Below are 19,436 nucleotides of genomic sequence, written 5' to 3' on the forward strand. Positions count from 1 at the left end.
CGTTTCAACGCCATCAGATACATTTGCAGAGAAGTTGGATTTTATTCATCTACAATCTCTTCATTCATAAATTCAGAGGTTGGGAGTGACTCGCATGTAAACGGTGATATTAATTGGTTTAACTACAGGTGAATGAATTGTTATATCCAATGGACAAACAGCATAGTATTTTGCTGCTCTTGATTGGTGGATAAGCATGTGTATGTTTTGGAGGCCCCGCCTCCAAGGCCGAGGCCCTAGGCAACTGCCTAGTTTGCCTATAGGTAGCGCCGGCCCTGGGTTTAACAATATGGATTACAATTATACTGCCTTTTGGACCATTACATTTGTGGTCACCATTCACTCCAACAAAGCTGAGATATTCTCCTAAAAATCTGTATTTGTGTTCTGAAGAAGAAAGAAAGTCCTACACATCTGGGATGTCATGAGGGTGAGGAAACGATGAGATCATTTTCATTTTTGGGTGAACTATCCCTATAAATATTGATCTGTTTCTCACCCACACCTATCAAATCACTTCTGAAGATATGGATTGAAACACTGGAGTCGTATGGATTACTTTTATGATGCCTTTATGTGCTTCTTGAGCATCAACATTTTGGCACCCATTCACTTGCATTGTATGGACCTACAGAGCTCAGATATTCTTCTAAAATCTTCATTTGAGTTCAGCAGATGAAAGAAAGTTATACACATCTGGGATGGCATGAGAGTAAGTAAATGATTAGAGAATGTTTTGGGTGAACTATCCCTTTATTACGATTAACTATGAAAAAATAATGTGATTATTCCTGATTAAATATTTTATTACACTAAAATAAAATACTAAAATAAAATCATCAATTATTTCTAAAAGTTCTCTCTTTCCTAGCGTTTGTCCCGTGTTGGTGCAGGGTCCACTTTGTGATGGTCCACATATATATATTTTACACCGGATGCCCTTTCTGACGCAAACCCCAATGGCTGGGGGACTCTCACTCACACACACACATATTGGGCAATTTAGAGTCTCCAATTCACTTAACCTACATTTTATTCTTTTTTTTTCCGGATTTGTGGTAGAAACCGAAGCACCCAGAGGAAAAACTGGGAGAACATGCAAACTCCACACAGAATGGTCCTAGTTGAGCCAGGACTCGAACCCAGGACATTCTTGCTGTGAGGCGACAGTGCTAACCACTGAGCCACCGCCCATCAATTACTTCTAGTTGTAGCCTGTTAAATGATAGCTTGACTGTAGGGTAGCATCTTTAAATTATGAGTAGATTGTAGATTGGCAAGATATGGTTTCAAAGAAGCATCCCAAACACTAATGTGTACACATTATCGTAAATAACACTGGGCAGTTTTATATGCATTATTGCCTTCAACTCGCCATCCAAAGCTTCATAGAGCACTTTGAACATGTGTGTGAACTCCTTGAACTATCAGATCTCTGGAATTTAGTGTTACATTTTGTTATACTCTTGTCCTTAGAGAAGTCTGGAGCTTTGGATGACTCCCATATGTCATAGACACGCTCCCCCCCACTCCCCTTTCAGCCTGTAATTCCTATTAGTACAACAGCATGTTGGAAGAAATAGAAAAAGAGTTGAGCAACCACAACTCCAAAGCCTTGTAGCCTTGTTGGAGGTGTTCCAGGTGTCATACTAACAAGTTTCCAACATATTTGTCGAATGTGTGCATCTTAAAATGAATCACACATGCTGAACATCCTGTTTGTTGCATAACAGCACATAATAAGGATAAAAATAAAACCTTGATTGTCAGACTTTATCATGTCATAATGGAATGCAGTGGTCTAAACAAAGACATCTCACATCATTTGCATCACACTGAATGGTAATCACTGCATTAACAGTAAGGAATGTGCTCGGTCCACACCAGATGGTCCTGCTATGCGTTGTTGATCAGTTTCATAGCGTTTGAAAACAAAGGCAACATAACGCAAACTTTATGTGCTCTTTATTACTTTGATATGCGACCAAATTATTCCTGTCCGATTGAATAAATGTCAGTTTTGGCAGAGGACAGCCATTTTAGCAAATTGGAAGTGGTAAATTAATTCAAAACATTGCTGCATCTGGTCTTAGTTTGCAGCCCACTTGTAGAGTGCTTCCTGAGTATCATCTGTTTATTAGAAATGCAAAGCAAATGATGATAGATATGGCAGCTCTAGTTTATTTGTTGTACCTTTAAAGTTTAACAAATCAGTGTTTTCTGCACAATCATGTGCTGCTGCTGAATCTACATATAGAGTGTAATTAAATGTGATGAGATGAAAAAATAGGTATCACAACATATTACAAAGACAATAAATAGACTTCACATCTTTTTATCGCAGTCTGATTCTTAAAAAAAAAACTCTATGACTCTTATTTTTAATTAATCTCTCAAAAAGACTCCCAATCTTGCGAGTTATCGGTTTAAATCACCAAATTACGAACAGAATCCATCAGGGCTGCGTTTCCCAAAAGCATTGTAAGCTTAAGTTGATCGTTGAGACCATTGGCTTACGATGCTTTTGGGAAACGCAGCCCTGATTACTGAATTACACTGAAAAAATGGTAACCTGAAAAAATTAGCTTCAAGTGGTTATATTGCCTATATTATCAGAAATTTGGTTAATGTAAACACCTCATTGACCCCATTTACACCTGGTTTTAAGATGTGTCTCGGGTGATCCGATCACATGTGGTCAAGCGAGACAAATTATACCTGGTCACTTAAATGTGTCTCCCTTGAGCACTTGTGATGGGATTTCGACACACGTCCGTCACTATGTCAGTGTGTTACTGCTTGACATTAAAGCGCAACAAATTCAGAAAAGACAAAGAAAGCGTGAAAAAAATCAAACGTTGCGCTGGTTCTCCCAGATGCATCTGACATTGAATCGAAGCACAAACACATTTCATGCAGAATGATCCGTTATTCTAGTGGATTTCCTGTATTAAAAGAGCTTGAGATGTTCGTGCTTCTCATAAGTGTCCCTGCATATTGATATCAGACACATTGAAAAGATCTGTAAAGTTCTTGTGCTTGTGGATATATATGCTTTTTTAAAATGTTCAGATCAGACAGTTATTTCCTTTTTAGTCAGCCCGGAACCGGCAAAGGTTAAACTCTTATTTTAGCGCAGCGGTTGATTGACAGATGAGGGGAGGCGCTTCACTGCTGCTGGGACACATACAGGATGGATTAGTGCTTACACCTTAAATGTGATGCGGTCATATGCGCAAAACATGATCTGTAACTGTGATCATTGTGAATTTTGTTTAGAACATTGCTTCTTTTATTCTCTCTCTCTCTCTCTCTCTTAATATTTTTTCTTATTCGAGTCATCCTCAAAATACCCTAATTTCCTGAATTTTGTTTTACTTTTTAACCTTTACTTTTTTCTTCTTCTTTTTGTTATTGAGTGATTAAGCTCATGGCTGGTAAACAGACCGAGACATTGCAACCTGAAAAACATTTCGCAAGCGTTCGGCCATCCGTAAGGAGATCATTAGCGAAGAGGGCAGCATATCAATGAGAAATCGTTAACATAATTAAAAGAGAGTAAACATTTCATCCATGCTCAAACAAACTCCTGCGCTGCACTCTAGTTGACTTCATGCAGAGTATATTTCAGATAAACACTGCACGACAACGTCCAAGAACAATACGTGCTTTGCTACTGGTTTTGGACAACCAAAATAATTTATTATGTATTAAAAAACTCCTGATGAGTCAGATTTTTAGTAGGATCGCTGAAGATAAACATGGCTTACAAGTTGAGTACTTTATAGGTTTTCCGATGACGTTTGCACCCAGTGTGACTGCGACATCTTCTCATCACCAGATATCTGACGTCAGTGTTTGACCAGAAAGGCTGAATCAGTGTTCTCGTGTTTGTTTTGTCAGGCATGACCATTCCTGAGGAAGACACAGAAGCAGGTCAAACCAGTAAATACTGTTTGGTTGCGATTGGAAGACTGCAGGTATGTCGTCATTGTTAGCGCATTAATTTGTTCCATGAGTGGCTGTAGAAAAACATACATGTAAATCATCATCAGAGCCATGACTCAGAAGTCAGTGCACGTGATCTAGCATATTGAGCTGTGGCACACAAATGAGGGTGACGCAAGTTCCAGTCTGACTTCAGCCATGTGTTAAACACATACTGCCCATTTCCCCATCATTCCCTAGTCTATAAATAATATTAAAAGCCAAAAAACAGGCTATGGTGAGTATCACCATTACTGCCATTAATATTGATTATACTCAAGTTTAGGGGTTATTCAAACAAACCTCTAATCCCATAGGAATTCAGCATTGTGGCTGCAAGTTTTGAGCAGGTTTTGCACAAATATATATTTATATTTGAATATTTTTCACAACCGCTTCACTGACTGAGCGGAACACTATTAGGAACACTATGGTCCTAATAAAGTGCCAGACTTGGTCTTCTGCTGTTGCAGCTTATCTGCCTCAAGGTTCATGTTTCGGAAATGCTATTCTGCTCACTACAATTGTACAGAGGAGTTATCTGAGTTACCGTAGCCTTTCTGTCAGCTTGAACCAGTTTGGCCATTATCTCTCTCATCAACAAGGCAAATCTTACTAGAACGTGCACCATTCTGAGTAAACTCGATACTGTTGTGTGTGAATATCACAGGTCAGCAGTTACAGAAATACTCAAACCAGCCCATCTGGCACCAACAATCGTGTTGAAATAATGGAGTTCACATTTTTTCCCCATTTTGATGGTTGATGTGAACATTACCTGAAGCTCCTGACCCGTATCTGCATGATTTTATGCATTGTGCTGCTGCCACTTGATTGGCTGATTAGATAATCACATGAATAAATAGGTGTACAGGTGTACCTAATAAAGTGCTCAGTGAGTGTAGTATATCCCTATGAGGGAAATCAGAGGCCTGTGATGCATTCGTCTTTGAGTCCTCGCAGTTGTGCTGAGTGTGGAATTTTAAATTGTCCGTAATAGTGTGGACAGAAAACATATTCGGGTACAATGTTGGAACACCACTGAATCTGTCGTTTACCTGTGCTTATTTATATTTCATGTGACTTAGAATATTTATGGAAACTTAATCCAACTGCCATTTATAAAAAATGACCATAACAGCTTTCAAGACAAATGACAAAATTGCTTTTTATATTCAGTGTCACTGCAGAAATGTATTACTTGCTGTTTTCTTCAGTTGGTGGTCTTTAACAAGTTTTAGTAAAACTGTTGGAGCAGCAACTTTTGAAATATGCTTTTATGGTATTAAAATTACTTTCGATATTTTGAAAGTGTCTAATCATTCATTTTTTTTTTATGTTACAGTATTTCCAGAGTGGCTTATTTAAATGATATTTAAGTTTCAGGTGTTTATATAGACTATATGTGTTTTGTTTGAAATGTGGAATGTGTTTGCATAAAGCTGTTACCCTCATCCTCTTGTTTCACAGGTGACCAGTTCTCCGGTTTCCATGGATATGAACGGGCTCTCTGTGCCGACAGAGTTCCTTTCCCGCCACAACTCAGATGGCATCATCACTTTTGTTGATCCTCGTTGCATCAACGTGATTGGCTATCAGCCTCAGGTTGGGCAGTTTTTATTGGATTCTGTTCATTTTTAGATTATTGTTAATTGATTGTCAGTTAGAGTTGGTATATCAGTTCAACAAAGTAGACTGCCAGAGCGAGATTTTTACAATTTGTATCAGATTTTCTTCAGATGGGATTAAAATCAGACAGGCTGTTTTCTAAATTCTTGAATAATATGAGTGTATATCACAGGTTTAATTATTAGGGGGCAAGCACCAGAGGTGCGTAGGCACCTATTGTGTTTGTTAGCGTTCTGTTTATTATTATTATTATTATTATTATTATTATTATTCTGTACTTCCTATGGCAGCCCATAGAACCAATTGCGGGAAAGTTATGAAATTTTGGAAGACTTTATCTCAACATTCTAGTGCCACTAACAGTTCAGAGTTTCACTTATATTTATGCTAATAACTTTTGAACCGTATGTCCTAGAGACACAATTTTCCCCTGATTTCGGAGCTCATGCCGAGTCGAAAGTATGCCATGGTTTCAATTTCCACCCTACGAGATTTTCCGGAATTTTTAATTTTCAGAAAAAACGACTTTGTCAAACTCGTCCTAGACCGTATGTGTGATTTGCATGAAAATTTAAGTGCGTCATCTGGAGACACTCAGGACAAAAAGTTATTAAAAGAATTTTGATAGACCAAACGTTTTTGAATGGCGCTTCAACAAATTCAACAAAGAGCACGCAAAATTGTATTTGAGGCTGTATCTCCACAACACTTTAACGGATTGTGACTTAACTTATTATGTGTCATGGACATCATGCCCTGAGGTGACCTTGAGTGTTTCGGCACTGTGCCCCCCAATTTTGTTGTAAAATGCTGTATTTTACAATCGCATTGGCGTATCATTACAAAACTCTGTATGTGTCATCTGCACAATGTTCTAAAGGTGCTCAACAAGTTTAATTTGGTATGTGTCATGGACAGCGTTAGCTAGTGGTTCAAAAATATTACGAAATATATAAAAATGCAGTGATACCACATTTGTCATGGTCAGCCAAACTTCCTGTCAGCCATTATTAATTTAATTGAAAACCCACTTTTTTAACTCCTCCCACAGCAATTTTTTCACCAAATTTTGACCATGCTAATCAAATGTTTTTGTGAGCTTGCAGTCTTAACTGAATGTAACACCACCACCACCAAAAAATAAAAACGTGTACCACCAAATAATACCAAAATTGCTCTATAGCATTGCTCTGTAGCATCGACATAATTCACTCTTACTCACAAACTTGCATGATGATTCTGTCTGATTAATCGTTCAACTAAAGTAATGGAATAACTCTGGATGTTAACCAAAAGCATTATTAGCCCAAGTTGCTATTATAGACCATTGGTGCCTATGATCAACTTTTGGGAAACACAGCCAAGAACAGTTAATAAATGAACATCTCACTGCACTGCGTTTCTTTACTCTCAGTCATCTCTGACTTCAAAATAGCAAATGTTCGGTATACTATCCCCTTAACTGTCACTTCCCTTTTTTAGCATTTACGAGAAAGTTACATTTTCAAATTTACTATTGATGCTTGGGACTAGAGACCTAATTTGATAAAGTAAAATAAGTTCTAAAACTCAAAATTTCTTAGAATTATTGTAGACACAGTACCAAATGTGGCCACAAGATGACATCAAAGCTCCATTGTTCCAACAGTGACATACTCCGATTTAAATGCTTGGGTCTACAGACATATTTATGGACTCTTTTTTTAGAGAAGACACTTGGGAGATTATTGTGCAAGTGAAAATCAGTTAAGTTAATTTAAAAAATATATTTAAGTGGCCACAGGATGAAATCAGATCTCCATTGGTGCAAGAATGAAAAGTAATTTCAGAAACACCACTCAAACCACATGAGGGCACAAAAAAGTTTGTATTGCAAAACATTGTATAAAATGTATTACAGATTATAATTATTATAATTATATTTATTTTTATAATGCATGGTTACAGAGTAAGTATTGTTAGCAGTGAAAGCCAGTAATTATTCACATTTCTTAATAACATATCATATTTTTCTGCCATAAATTATATAATAGTTTGTTTACATCACTAAATAAAATAATAAATTATCCAAAGAGCACATTCATTCACACTGATCAGTGCTTGTGCATTTAGCTTTAGCCCTATAGCTGCTAGGGATGGGCATTGTTTGTCATTTTGTCTACTTGAGTACTCGATAGGCAATGATATGTACATAACTGTATATAAACTCAGCAAAAAAGAAACGTTCCTTTTTCAGGACACTGTATTTTAAAGATGTTTTTGTAAAAATTCAAATAATGTTACAGATCTTTATTGTAAAGGGTTTAAACAATGTTTTCCATGCTTGTTCAATGAACCTTAAACAATTAATGAACATGCACCTGTTGAACGGTCGTTAGGACACTAACAGCTGTGATGGTAGGAAATTAAGGTAACATTAAAAAAACTCTACTAACACCAAAAGAAAGATGCCCATGATCCCTGCTCATCTGTGTGAACATGCCTTAGGCATGCTGTATAGAGGCATGAGGACTGCAGATGTGACCAGAGCAATAAATTGCAGTGTCCGTACTTTGAAGTGTCACACCTAAGACAGTGTTAGCGGGAGACAGGAAGGACAGCTGATCATCCTCGCAGTGGCAGACCACGTGTAACAACACCTGCATAGGATTGGTACATCCGAGTATCACACCAGCGGGACAGGTACAGGATGGCAACAACTACTGCCTGAGTAACACCAGGAATGCACAATCCCTCCATCAGTGCTCCGACTTTATCGTCAAAGGAATGAGCATTACACTGAGACCTGTATTCTGGAGCGTGATCGATTTGGAGGTGTAGGGTCCATCATGGTCTAGGGCGGTCTGTTCTTCCTTCAGGTTACCGTAGTAATCTTAGTTAGTGCACCAGTTTTTTTTTCGTGACCGTCTGAACCATCTATTTTCAAATCGTTTTCAGTTTTGAAGATGCTGCATTCTGTTCCATTTACTTCCAACACTCGCCTGCTGTGTATGTGTCAAGTCCACTGCCACACGTGCGTGTGTGTGTGTGTGTGTGTGTGTGTCTTCAAGTGTTCGCTCCTATGGGAAAGCCGCGATGCTCCGTATTGTCCATTCAACTCGGAGAGTCTGTATTTCCACATTTCAACTGGGAAAGTGCAATGGAATGACACTTTATGTCGGACTTCTAATTTGGAGACTGGTGCGGAATTCTTCAACTCCCATTTAGTCTACAGTAGATGCAGGTGTGTGTTGCGTCACTTAGGGCAGGGAGTTTTCCAGTCAATAACAAACATTCACTTTTATTGAATAATATCCATTAATGACTCAAAGTTCTTACATTAAATGATAATAAAACATGTTTAGCAAATGTTTTGCAGAGACAGGTGTTCAAAACATGGTTAATTACACTCTCTTTGTTTTGATTATCGTTACGATAGCATTGAAGCATCGTATATCAGATTGGTTGCTTTGAGACATCTCTGACAATCAATGTACCCCTCAAAACCACAACATAATCAACCTCAAAATAAAAAATAAGTTCCCTCTTTTTTAAACGTTTGTGTTTAGTTGTCAGGTAATAGTCACTGATCACCATCGATCATCGTTTTCATGATTGATCATTGCTGCCACATCCGAGTACTGGAGCACTCGTGCCCATCCTTAATAGCTGCTATGAGTCCAAACACAGAATATGTGCTCCTGCTGGTTTGGCATGTATTACTCCTCAAAACTGCGTGCAACTTACTCCAAAGTACACAAATCTATCTAGATTGTACTGTTTTGCATAGATCCATTGAAAGAAACAGCTAAAATGTTAGATTTGGCTCCAATCGGTCATCAGAAATGGAAGAGAGCTCAGAGGTTGGTAGTAATGTGCTATATTTACTCCGTTACATTCACTTGAGTAACTTTTTGGGGAAAAATGTACTTTTAGAGTAGATTTAAAAGTGGTAAATTTCTAATGAATTTTTGTACTTAATTGCAATGGGCAGAGTTTCTGCCGTTACATTACTGGGTTTAATTGTAATTAATGTGTCATTTATTGAGAGCTTATGAAATGGGACTTTCACGACAGTGAAAGTTCACACAGCAGTACGTGCTGTCACAGATTGTCACTCAAGTCCATCACTGATGCAGTATCATGTTCTTCTAACTAAGTGAAACTCATTCTTCGCTCTGTACAGTAAAACAAAATTATAGTTCCGTCGTACAATGCCTCTAACACCAAGTCAAGCAGATATTTCAAGGTTAAAATTGCAGCTCCAACTTAAGGCGCATGTTGAGGTACGTTTTGACTCTAATGATAACGCAGGCTTTTCTGTGACATGGTGACGGTCAATTTCAGGGTGATTCTGTAAATATGGGCTCTTGTGACATTAGTTTTTATTTGTACATTTTTAAATCCACAGCAATATGTCAGTGTGCTTTGTCCTGCATCCCGAATGTCATTAGCAGTATTTATGCATTTACCCCATGCCCTTGCGGGGATACCAGAAACTACAACAGCTTCTTTGGGCGGATTAACTGTACAAATCCATGTAAAGTGCCCTTTGCTCTACCAAACACGTTATTGATAACTGATAACCTCTCTTCTTATTGACAAATTCATCCAGATCTGACAAGAGTCCTTAAAGGGATAGTTATACAGTATCTCAGAAAAGTGAGTACATAGTAGTAAATATTTGATTATATCTTTTCATGTGACAACACTGAAGAAATGACACTTTGCTACAATGTAAAGTAGTGAGTGTACAGCTTGTATAACAGTGTAAATTTGCTGTCCCCTCAAAATAACTCAACACACAGCCATTAATGTCTAAACCGCTGGCCACAAAAGTGAGTACACCCCTAAGTGAAAATGACCAAATTGGGCCCAAAGTGTCAATATTTGTTGTGGCCACCATTATTTTCCAGCACTGCTTTAACCCTCTTGTGCATGGAGTTCACCAGAGCTTCACAGGTTGCCACTGGAGTCCTCTTCCCCTCCTCCATGACAACATCACGGAGCTGGTGGATGTTAGAGACCTTGTGGTCCTCCACCTTCTGTTTGAGGATGCCCCACAGATGCTCAATAGGGTTTAGGTCTGGAGACATGCTTGGCCAGTCCATCACCTTCACCCTCAGCTTCTTTAGCAAGGCAGTGGTCGTCTTGGAGGTGTGTTTGGTCGTTATCATGCTGGAATACTGCCCTGCGGCCCAGTCTCCGAAGGGAGGGGATCGTGCTCTGCTTCAGTATGTCACAGTACATGTTGGCATTCATGGTTCCCTCAATGAACTGCACTTCCCAGTGCCGGCAGCACTCATGCAGCCCCAGACCATGACACTCCCACCACCATGCTTGACTGTAGGCAAGACACACTTGTCTTTGTACTCCTCACCTGGTTTCCGCCACACACGCTTGACACCATCTGAACCAAATAAGTTTAGCTTGGTCTCATCAGACCACAGAACATGGTTCCAGTAATCCATGTCCTTAGTCTGCTTGTCTTCAGCAAACTGTTTGCGGGCATTCTTGTGCATCATCTTAAGAAGAGGCTTCCTTCTGGGACGACAGCCATGCAGACCAATTTGATGCAGTGTGCGGTGTATGGTCTGAGCACTGACAGGCTGACCCCCCACCCCTTCAACCTCTGCAGCAATGCTGGCAGCACTCATACGTCTATTTCCCAAAGACAACCTCTGGATATGACGCTGAGCATGTGCACTCAACTTCTTTGGTCGACCATGGCAAGGCCTGTTCTGAGTGGAACGTGTCCTGTCAAACCGCTGTATGGTCTTGGCCACCGTGCTGCAGCTCAGTGTTAAGGTCTTGGCAATCTTATTATAGCCTAGGCCATCTTTATGTAGAGCAACACTTCTTTCTTTTTTTCAGATCCTCAGAGAGTTCTTTGCCATGAGGTGCCATGTTGAACTTCCAGTGACCAGTTTGAGGGAGTGAGAGAGTGATGACACCAAATTTAACACACCTGCTCCCCATTCACACCTGAGACCTTGTAACACTAACGAGTCACATGACACCGGGGAGGGAAAATGGCTAATTGGGCCCAATTTGGACATTTTCACTTAGGGGTGTACTCACTTTTGTTGCCAGTGGTTTGGACATTAATGGCTGGGTGTTGAGTTATTTTGAGGGAACAGCAAATTTACACTGTTATACAAGCTGTACACTCACTACTTTACATTGCAGCAAAGTGTCATTTCTTCAGTGTTGTCACATGAAAAGATATAATCAAATATTTACAAAAATGGGAGGGGTGTACTCACTTTTGCGAGATACTGTATCTAGTTGTATTAAAGAGATAGTTTTATATATATATATAGTCTGTTATCATTTTCTTATCATTTTCTAACCCTCATGCCATCCCAGATGTTTATGACTTTCTTCTGCAGAACACAAATGAAGATTTTTAGAAGAATCTCTCATTTCTTTTAGTCCATAAAGTGCAAGTGAATGAGTGCCAACATTTTAAAGCTAAAAAACCCACATGTCAGCATTAAAGTAATCTTTTAATGAATAAATAAAATTTTCAGAAGCGATGTGATATGAGAATGTATGGATGAGAAACAGATCACTTTCACATTCTTCTCTGCATATCACCCCCTGCTGGGCTGGGAGAAGAACTTCTAGCAAAAATTACAGAAATATTGATCTGTTTCTCACCCACACCTATCATATCACTTCTGAAGATATGGATTTAACCACTGGAGTCGTATGGGTTACATTTATGGTCCCTGAATTTGCTTTTGGAACTTAAAAATGTTGGCACCCATTCACTTGCATTGTACTGAGCTACAGAGCTGAAAAATTCTTCTAAAAATCTTAATGTGTGTTCTGCAGAAGAAAGGAAGTCACTTGAGTACTCTTTTAATTGGATACTTACTCTTTCTCAAGTAAATATTTATGTTAGCACTTTGAACTCTACTTGAATAATATTTTTTTTATAACTTGAGTACAGTTTTTGGCTATTCTACACATCTCTGGTAATGGTGGCCTTTGGTTCTTTATCCTAGCAAACACTAGGATGACGTCACTATTCTGGAATGAGCAAGGCCAACCCCTGTGACCATGGAAACACTGTCAATCAAATCTTGACTAGCAATCCATTGGCTGCATCTATTCAATGAAACCGCCTGGAGCCTCTGATCTGGTTTGATTGACAGCTCCGCCTGTGAATTACAGAGAGACTCTGGGGTGGGCTGAAACTATTCGAGCATTTCACTGGAATAGTGGAGCCCTCTAGACCTTGATACTGATTGATGAATTAAGTTTAATATTCTATATTTTATTGATAATAGACATTTTAATATATGTGATGACTCAAGCAAAGGATGATCAGTTGTTTTTTTCCTCACTTTTCATTGTTTTGGATAAAATGGTCAAGTCTACTTTTAATTGTGAACATTTACCATGGATTGTATGCTTGAATTCCCTGCATCATCCGATTGGATCAAAACCAAAAGATATAAAAGATATGTAAGACCGCTCACATGTTGGATGTTTTTTTCGAAGCTAGAGACTTGTAGCTTTCAAACAATATAAGTTTTGTCAAGATTAAAGTCGGGAATGAAGATAATATAGTACAATAAACAAAAAAAAAAATGCTAAAAACCATATATAGGATGATGCCAGTTAACAGGCTAAACTAGCTCTTCAGTACACTCACTATCTGTTTGTACATATGACAACTAAAGAAGAAAACATTTGCAACATTTTTTAGAGAATTTATTTCATTTTAATTTATTGTATTTAAATGTTTTATAAAAGAGTTTACATCTATCTGTGAGTATTTTGATAAAATAATTGAAATATGATAAGATGCATCATGCTGCATCAAGATTATTTTGTAATCAAATCATAATTATGTTTCTAAAAATTAAAAAAACTTGATAATTTTAATCTATTGTCATTGATATACACTTTGGCTGATGCCAAGAACAATGTATTACAAGTGATTCTATACATTGTTTATCGAGCAGCAACAATCTTCACAAAAAGGCCATTTTTGAAATGTTACAGTTATTCATCTTGACGCTGAAGCTGAAAGCGCTAAATGTTTAACAAGTACTAAGAGCTTTTGTAAATCAAACATTCTTATGATGGTTAATTTTTCTGGGTTTACACAGGATCTTCTTGGCAAAGACATCCTGGAGTTCTGCCATCCAGAGGACCAGAGCCACCTGCGTGAGAGCTTCCAACAGGTACACACACCACAGTTAGACCCTAAAGGATCAAATCCAACAGACAGTTGTGATCTAGTCTCGCATAGCTAGACTATTGACTAGCGACATGAAGTCTGGGGCCAGATTCACGAAACATTCTTAAGAAGAAATTTCATCTTAACTACCAGAAAAAATTTATGAATATTTTGTATTTCCGAAAAAACTTAAGAAGCATTCAAATTCTCAGAAAAAAGTTCTTTAAAATCGTCATAAATAATATCTTTAAGTTAGGATAACCTCACAGTTGTCTTAAATTCTAATAAATTCGAGATGTTTAATGAATTAACTGGGGTTTTCATGTTGAGTCTGAAGTTGCAATGGGCTGTTTAAGAAGAAATTGAATTTTTAAATGTGATCTGTAATGCCACCTAGAAGATGGGCATGTTCGGGGGGTGGCTATGTAGCTAATTCTTTTTGAGCTACAGTCACCAAATTTTTTACATAAATAGAGATCTCATCAAGCAGGACACTGACAGTCATAAGCTCCGGCCAACAGGAAGTCAGCCATTTTGGATTGTTTGAAAAATGCATGCTCTGGAATTTGAAATACTCCTCCTAGGGTATTCATGTTACAGGTACCAAATGTGGTCGACACTATGCCAAGACATTGACAATGCTAAATTACGAACTGATTTTTAATATAGCGAACGGTGCTGCCACGGGATAAATTAACATAAAAAATAGGAAACAGGGAAGTGTCTCGCATATGCGTGCATCGTGTGATTTACATAAAAATTTAGCTGAATGTTTGGCCTTGCGGGCTGGTCACATTGATGTGGCTATTGTGGGTCACAGTCGTAGCACCACCAACTGGCGGAAGGAAGTGTGGCACTTTTAACAGATTTTGAAATATCCCTCTTATTTTGCAAACATATTAGATTTGCGGCCATTAGGCCTGGGCAAAAGTTAACACACGGGCGTGGCTGGGGAGCTCTGTAGCGCCACCTTTTGACAAAAGTGGTGGGGTCAGTTTCTTCTACGGTCACCATACTTGCTACATATATTGTTCTCAAGTCAGACAAATAAAATTACAGTCATTAGCTCCATCAAACAGGAAGTCGGCCATTTTGAATGTAAATGTTTTTATAATTGCAAGCCCTGAACATTTGAATACTCTTCCTAGGGGATTCATGTGACTGACGACAAATTTAGACAACCTTATGCCAAGACATTGAAGATGCTAAATTGTGAAAACAGATTTTTTGATATATCGAATATTGTTGCCATGGCGAGGCAATAAATTAATGGGAAAAAGTGCGAATCAGGAAGTGTCCCAAATTATCTGCATGCATTGTGTGATTTTAATCATATTGGTCGCATGGATGTGGCTATTGTGGTTCACGGTCATAGCGCCAGTGTGGCAGTTTCAACAGGCTTTGAATAAATCCTTTTATATTTATCTTGTATCTATTTCCCTTCGTTAGAAATAACAGTATGATGGTTAGAAACCTGTCTGACTTGCTGTGATGTGATGAAGACAAATGTCAAAAAATGTCCCGCGAAAGCGAGGTGGCCACAGTTGTAGCAGGCAGGCGGTGCAGTTGCTTTTTCCGAATTGCTAATCTAAAATGACTGGCTGATGACACAGCTTAATGCTCATTGGCTTAAACAACTGTGATGTTTCTTTATCTTCTAAAATGTTAGATTTTTTTATCTTTAATATCATGTTTTTATGTGGATAAATTATACACCTGCTACAACTGCCGCCTCATACTCGCTGCAGTAATTTTGACATACATGGTCATCATATCGCAGCAAGTCTGACAGTTCTAATAGGCATGCACCTGTCGGTGACTACCAGTGAATGGTTCTGCACAGAACTTGCCCATCTCCAATGAGCCTAATGAAATGCATGCAGTTTTTTCTTCAATCATTGGATTGGATCATAAGCAGAGAATGTAAAAAATAAGTTGCCTACTGTCGCACACGTCACAATTTAAAAATGCACTCTTTTAACAATTTAAAATATGTTTTTACTCTACTGTTCTAATTACAAATTTACTGCAGAAGATGAAAGTTACATTTAATTTGATACCAAGTATGTGAACACTGATGAAATTTTGGATATAAAACAAAGCATTTGCCAGTGACAGTTAACAGGTTTAAAATGGGCATGTAAGACGGCCTCTGTAGCACCCTCATTTTCACCTACTGTCACTAAAATTGGTACTTATATAGTTCTCATCAAGCCGGAGAACTTTTATTATTACAATCATTAGGTCTGCCCAACAGGAAGTCGGACATTTTTGATTATTTTTAATATTGCAGTCTCTGAACTTTTAAATTCTCCTCCTAGGGGATTCATGAAACTCTCACAACATTTAGACAATATTATGCCAAGACACTGAAGAGGCTAAATTGTGAACAGATTTTTGATACATCGAATGTTGTTACCATGGTGAAGCATTCAATTAATGCAGAAAAATGGGAAACAGGAAGTGTCATATCTTCTGTGTGCAATGTGGATTTAGATCAAAATTGAGATGTATGTTTAATGTTGGCAGCAGGAAGTGTGGCTCTTACAACAGACTTTAAAATATTCCTCTTGTATTAACCCAAATTGCTTAAATTGTTTAGAATAATGTCAAATGCCAAATGCAAATGTCCACCTTGCATTGTTTCTGAAAGCCACTGGGTGGAAATGGACCCATGGTGCTTAGGCCCATCATTGCTGCTTGCAGCTATATATATATATATATATATATATATATATATATATATATATATATATATATATATATATATATATATTACTATTGTGCCTTCCATATTATGTGCCTACCTTTTTAACCCTCGGTGGTTGACGGACGCACCGGCGCGTCCTGCTGGATATTTTCTTCATTACAGCAGAAACAACTTAAAATACTCCGTCATTTTTGGGTATACAGATAAGTGTAAGACATCATTAGAGACTATAAAGGGTCTACTTTTATTTGTGTACACTCACAATAACAACAAAATCTTGTACTTTTGTAAAATAAAGAAAATAAAAAGGGTGAGCTTTCAGCAGTCTCTCTGTTCACGAGCATATTTCAGAAACACGTCACAAAAATGAACTGAAACTCCGCAAATACTTATCACACAAACATGAAACATATGTCTAAAGAAAGCTTAAAATGTCTACTTTTAAATAAAACAATTCAAATTTGAAACAAATATACTCCTGCAATACTATCTGTTTGAAACAAAGCGATGTAATTTTTTACCGGTCCCATTATCTGTAATGTGATCCCTCCCACCAGCAGAGCGTGCCATTCATACGCTAATGTGCCGAGATGATCAATGCAAATGTACACACCCCCGACTGTGAGGTTTAACGTAAACACAACACAACTCAACTTTTCTGCGTGTTTGTAACGATGCACAGGCGACTGTGAGGTTTGATTTAAACATATTTGATTCATTTTTCTGCGCGTTTGCAACGATACACAGACGAGAACGCTCCAGGATAGTATGGAAGAGTTAACATTTTCCTTAGAAGAAGAGCGGGACTCGGATGAACATTTGTATTTTGAAGAGAGACTTGATCCAGCCGAGGATACAATTTCAGATGAGTAAGTCATTGAGTTTTCATTAGTTGACATGCTATTTTATATAAACATGTACATATTTTACTAGTGGGACTGTTTCCAGACTTGCCAGCCAGGATTCAGAGTATTGACATTTGAAATATGACTCTGAATAAGCAAGTTTTAGTTATATTTAAATGCAGTTTCGGCTAAAGCAGGTATTTAAATTTTATGCTGTATAATATAAATATGATATGTAAATATGATATAAAAATAATATGAATGTCTAGATTATATTTTATCTAGTGTTTATAATGCCTCATTATCATCAACAAAGCTTGTGCTTGCAAATATGTGTTCAGGTTAAATGAGTAAAATGCACTTTAAATATGCCCATATTTGAAAATCAGCATATTATAATGATTTCTGAAGGATCATGTGACACTGAAGACTGCAGTAATGATGCTGAAAATTCAGCTTTGATCACAAATTGCATTTTACAATATATTCAAATAGAAAACTGTTCTTTTAAATTGTAAAAAGAGTTCAGAATATCAATGTTATTTCTGTATTTTGGATCAAATAAATCCAGTCTTGGTGAGCAGAAGATACTTCTTTTAATGGTAGTGTAGGTCTAAAATTAAGTAAAGTCTTTATGTAAAGAAAATATATATAGTCAGATTACTTCTTTTAACTTAAAACTTGATTTGGATCTTTAAGTCTCCTCACATTCATTCTCTATCCCTCATTGATAGGCCCACGGGAGGGTCTTTGTCTCTTATATGTGAATTACAATGAATATACATGATCATTCACGCCTTCTCGCATATTACCTTTCAACACTAAAATTGTCTTACAAAAGTTAAATTACTATATTGTTTTGTATGAATGAGTGATCAGGATGGTTTTCACATCATTTTGTAGCAAAAACTCTTGGCTACAAGATCCAGTTCTCAAAAGTCTTGTGGACAAATGTTTAGTGTGTGTTAAATGACATTATTTCTGTGACTTAAAATTTTAGTTTTTTCAAAAAACATGCATAAACGTTATTTTCTTGAAAATACAAACCTGTACATACATGTTGCTCACATATTATTGTAGCCCAGTTTGTGCTGAATACAGTGTTATCAGACTTTAGCCAGTAATATGTTTTTAAGCAACTGAAAAAAAGCACAAATGTCAAGGCATGTCAAAACTTCTCCAGGGCCCAAAATACCCTCAGACCCCAGAGGGTTAAAAGACCCTCAAATCCTCTTCACTACTATATGGAAAATTAAGGTTGAGTGGTCAGGTATGACACAGAGATTTGTCAAAGTACTTTCGCTGTTTTTCTGGGCAAGTCTGTTGCCTGCTGATAAAAGGTCATCTGGCATACATCCAGAAAAGCCGTCAGATAACTGGACGTCTTCAAATCTTTAGACCACACACAACAGCATACACAAACATGCACTCACCATCATCTGTCGAGCATATACACCTGTTTCTTTTCATCTTATCATAGTTATGAAGCCAAGTGGAACAAAAGCCAACAATTTATGTTAGACGGTAAAGATGGGAGATGTAATGTTATTCTTGGCCCGGGGTTCGATATTAAGTCTTGGGATTGCTTTACGCAAATGTCAAAGGGTAGAACAATAAACGTGTACAGGGTAGCTCAAAATCATTTGATGTAGAGGTCTATTGTAACCTTTCGTGACAGATTCCTTACTGCTTAAAGATTTAGAGAGCATTTGTCATAAAAGAATGAAGAATGAAAGCCATTCTGAGATCTCAATCCAAGATTCTGCCCTAATGTTACAATTCCAGAGTTCCCTAGCTTCCTTAACTCTTTCCCCGCCAGCGTTTTTTAAAAAAAGTTGCCAGCCACCGCCAGGGTTTTTGACGATTTTTGCTAAAATTTAATGGCCCGCAGAATATTTTCTTCCATGAATATATGAAGATGCTATATATCATAATAAAGATCTGGGCCTCTGCTTTTAGGCAAAAAAAAAACGATTTTATTTTATCTTCATTTGTTCTTTTTTTATTGCGACTTGAACAGAGGTAGGTTTTGTCAAAAAAACAACATTTCAGACAAAAAGCTGAGGAAAAGGCATGTTTATGTCTGATA

General features: G+C 37.6%; 1 protein-coding gene across 5 annotated transcripts in view; it reads left to right on the top strand.

The window, feature by feature from the left end:
* The window catches only part of arnt2 (aryl-hydrocarbon receptor nuclear translocator 2), a 146,052-nt gene that overhangs the window by 74,157 nt on the left and 52,459 nt on the right, over positions 1-19,436 (top strand). For all 5 annotated transcript variants that reach the window (XM_052144219.1, XM_052144298.1, XM_052144359.1 and 2 more), the window contains 3 exons: positions 3,904-3,980; positions 5,458-5,592; positions 13,722-13,796. In XM_052144219.1, the coding sequence (XP_052000179.1) occupies positions 3,904-3,980; positions 5,458-5,592; positions 13,722-13,796 (287 nt within the window). The remainder of the gene's footprint in view (positions 1-3,903; positions 3,981-5,457; positions 5,593-13,721; positions 13,797-19,436) is intronic.

The sequence above is a fragment of the Xyrauchen texanus genome, chromosome 1, assembly GCF_025860055.1.
Source record: "Xyrauchen texanus isolate HMW12.3.18 chromosome 1, RBS_HiC_50CHRs, whole genome shotgun sequence".
Classification (NCBI taxonomy): domain Eukaryota; kingdom Metazoa; phylum Chordata; class Actinopteri; order Cypriniformes; family Catostomidae; genus Xyrauchen; species Xyrauchen texanus.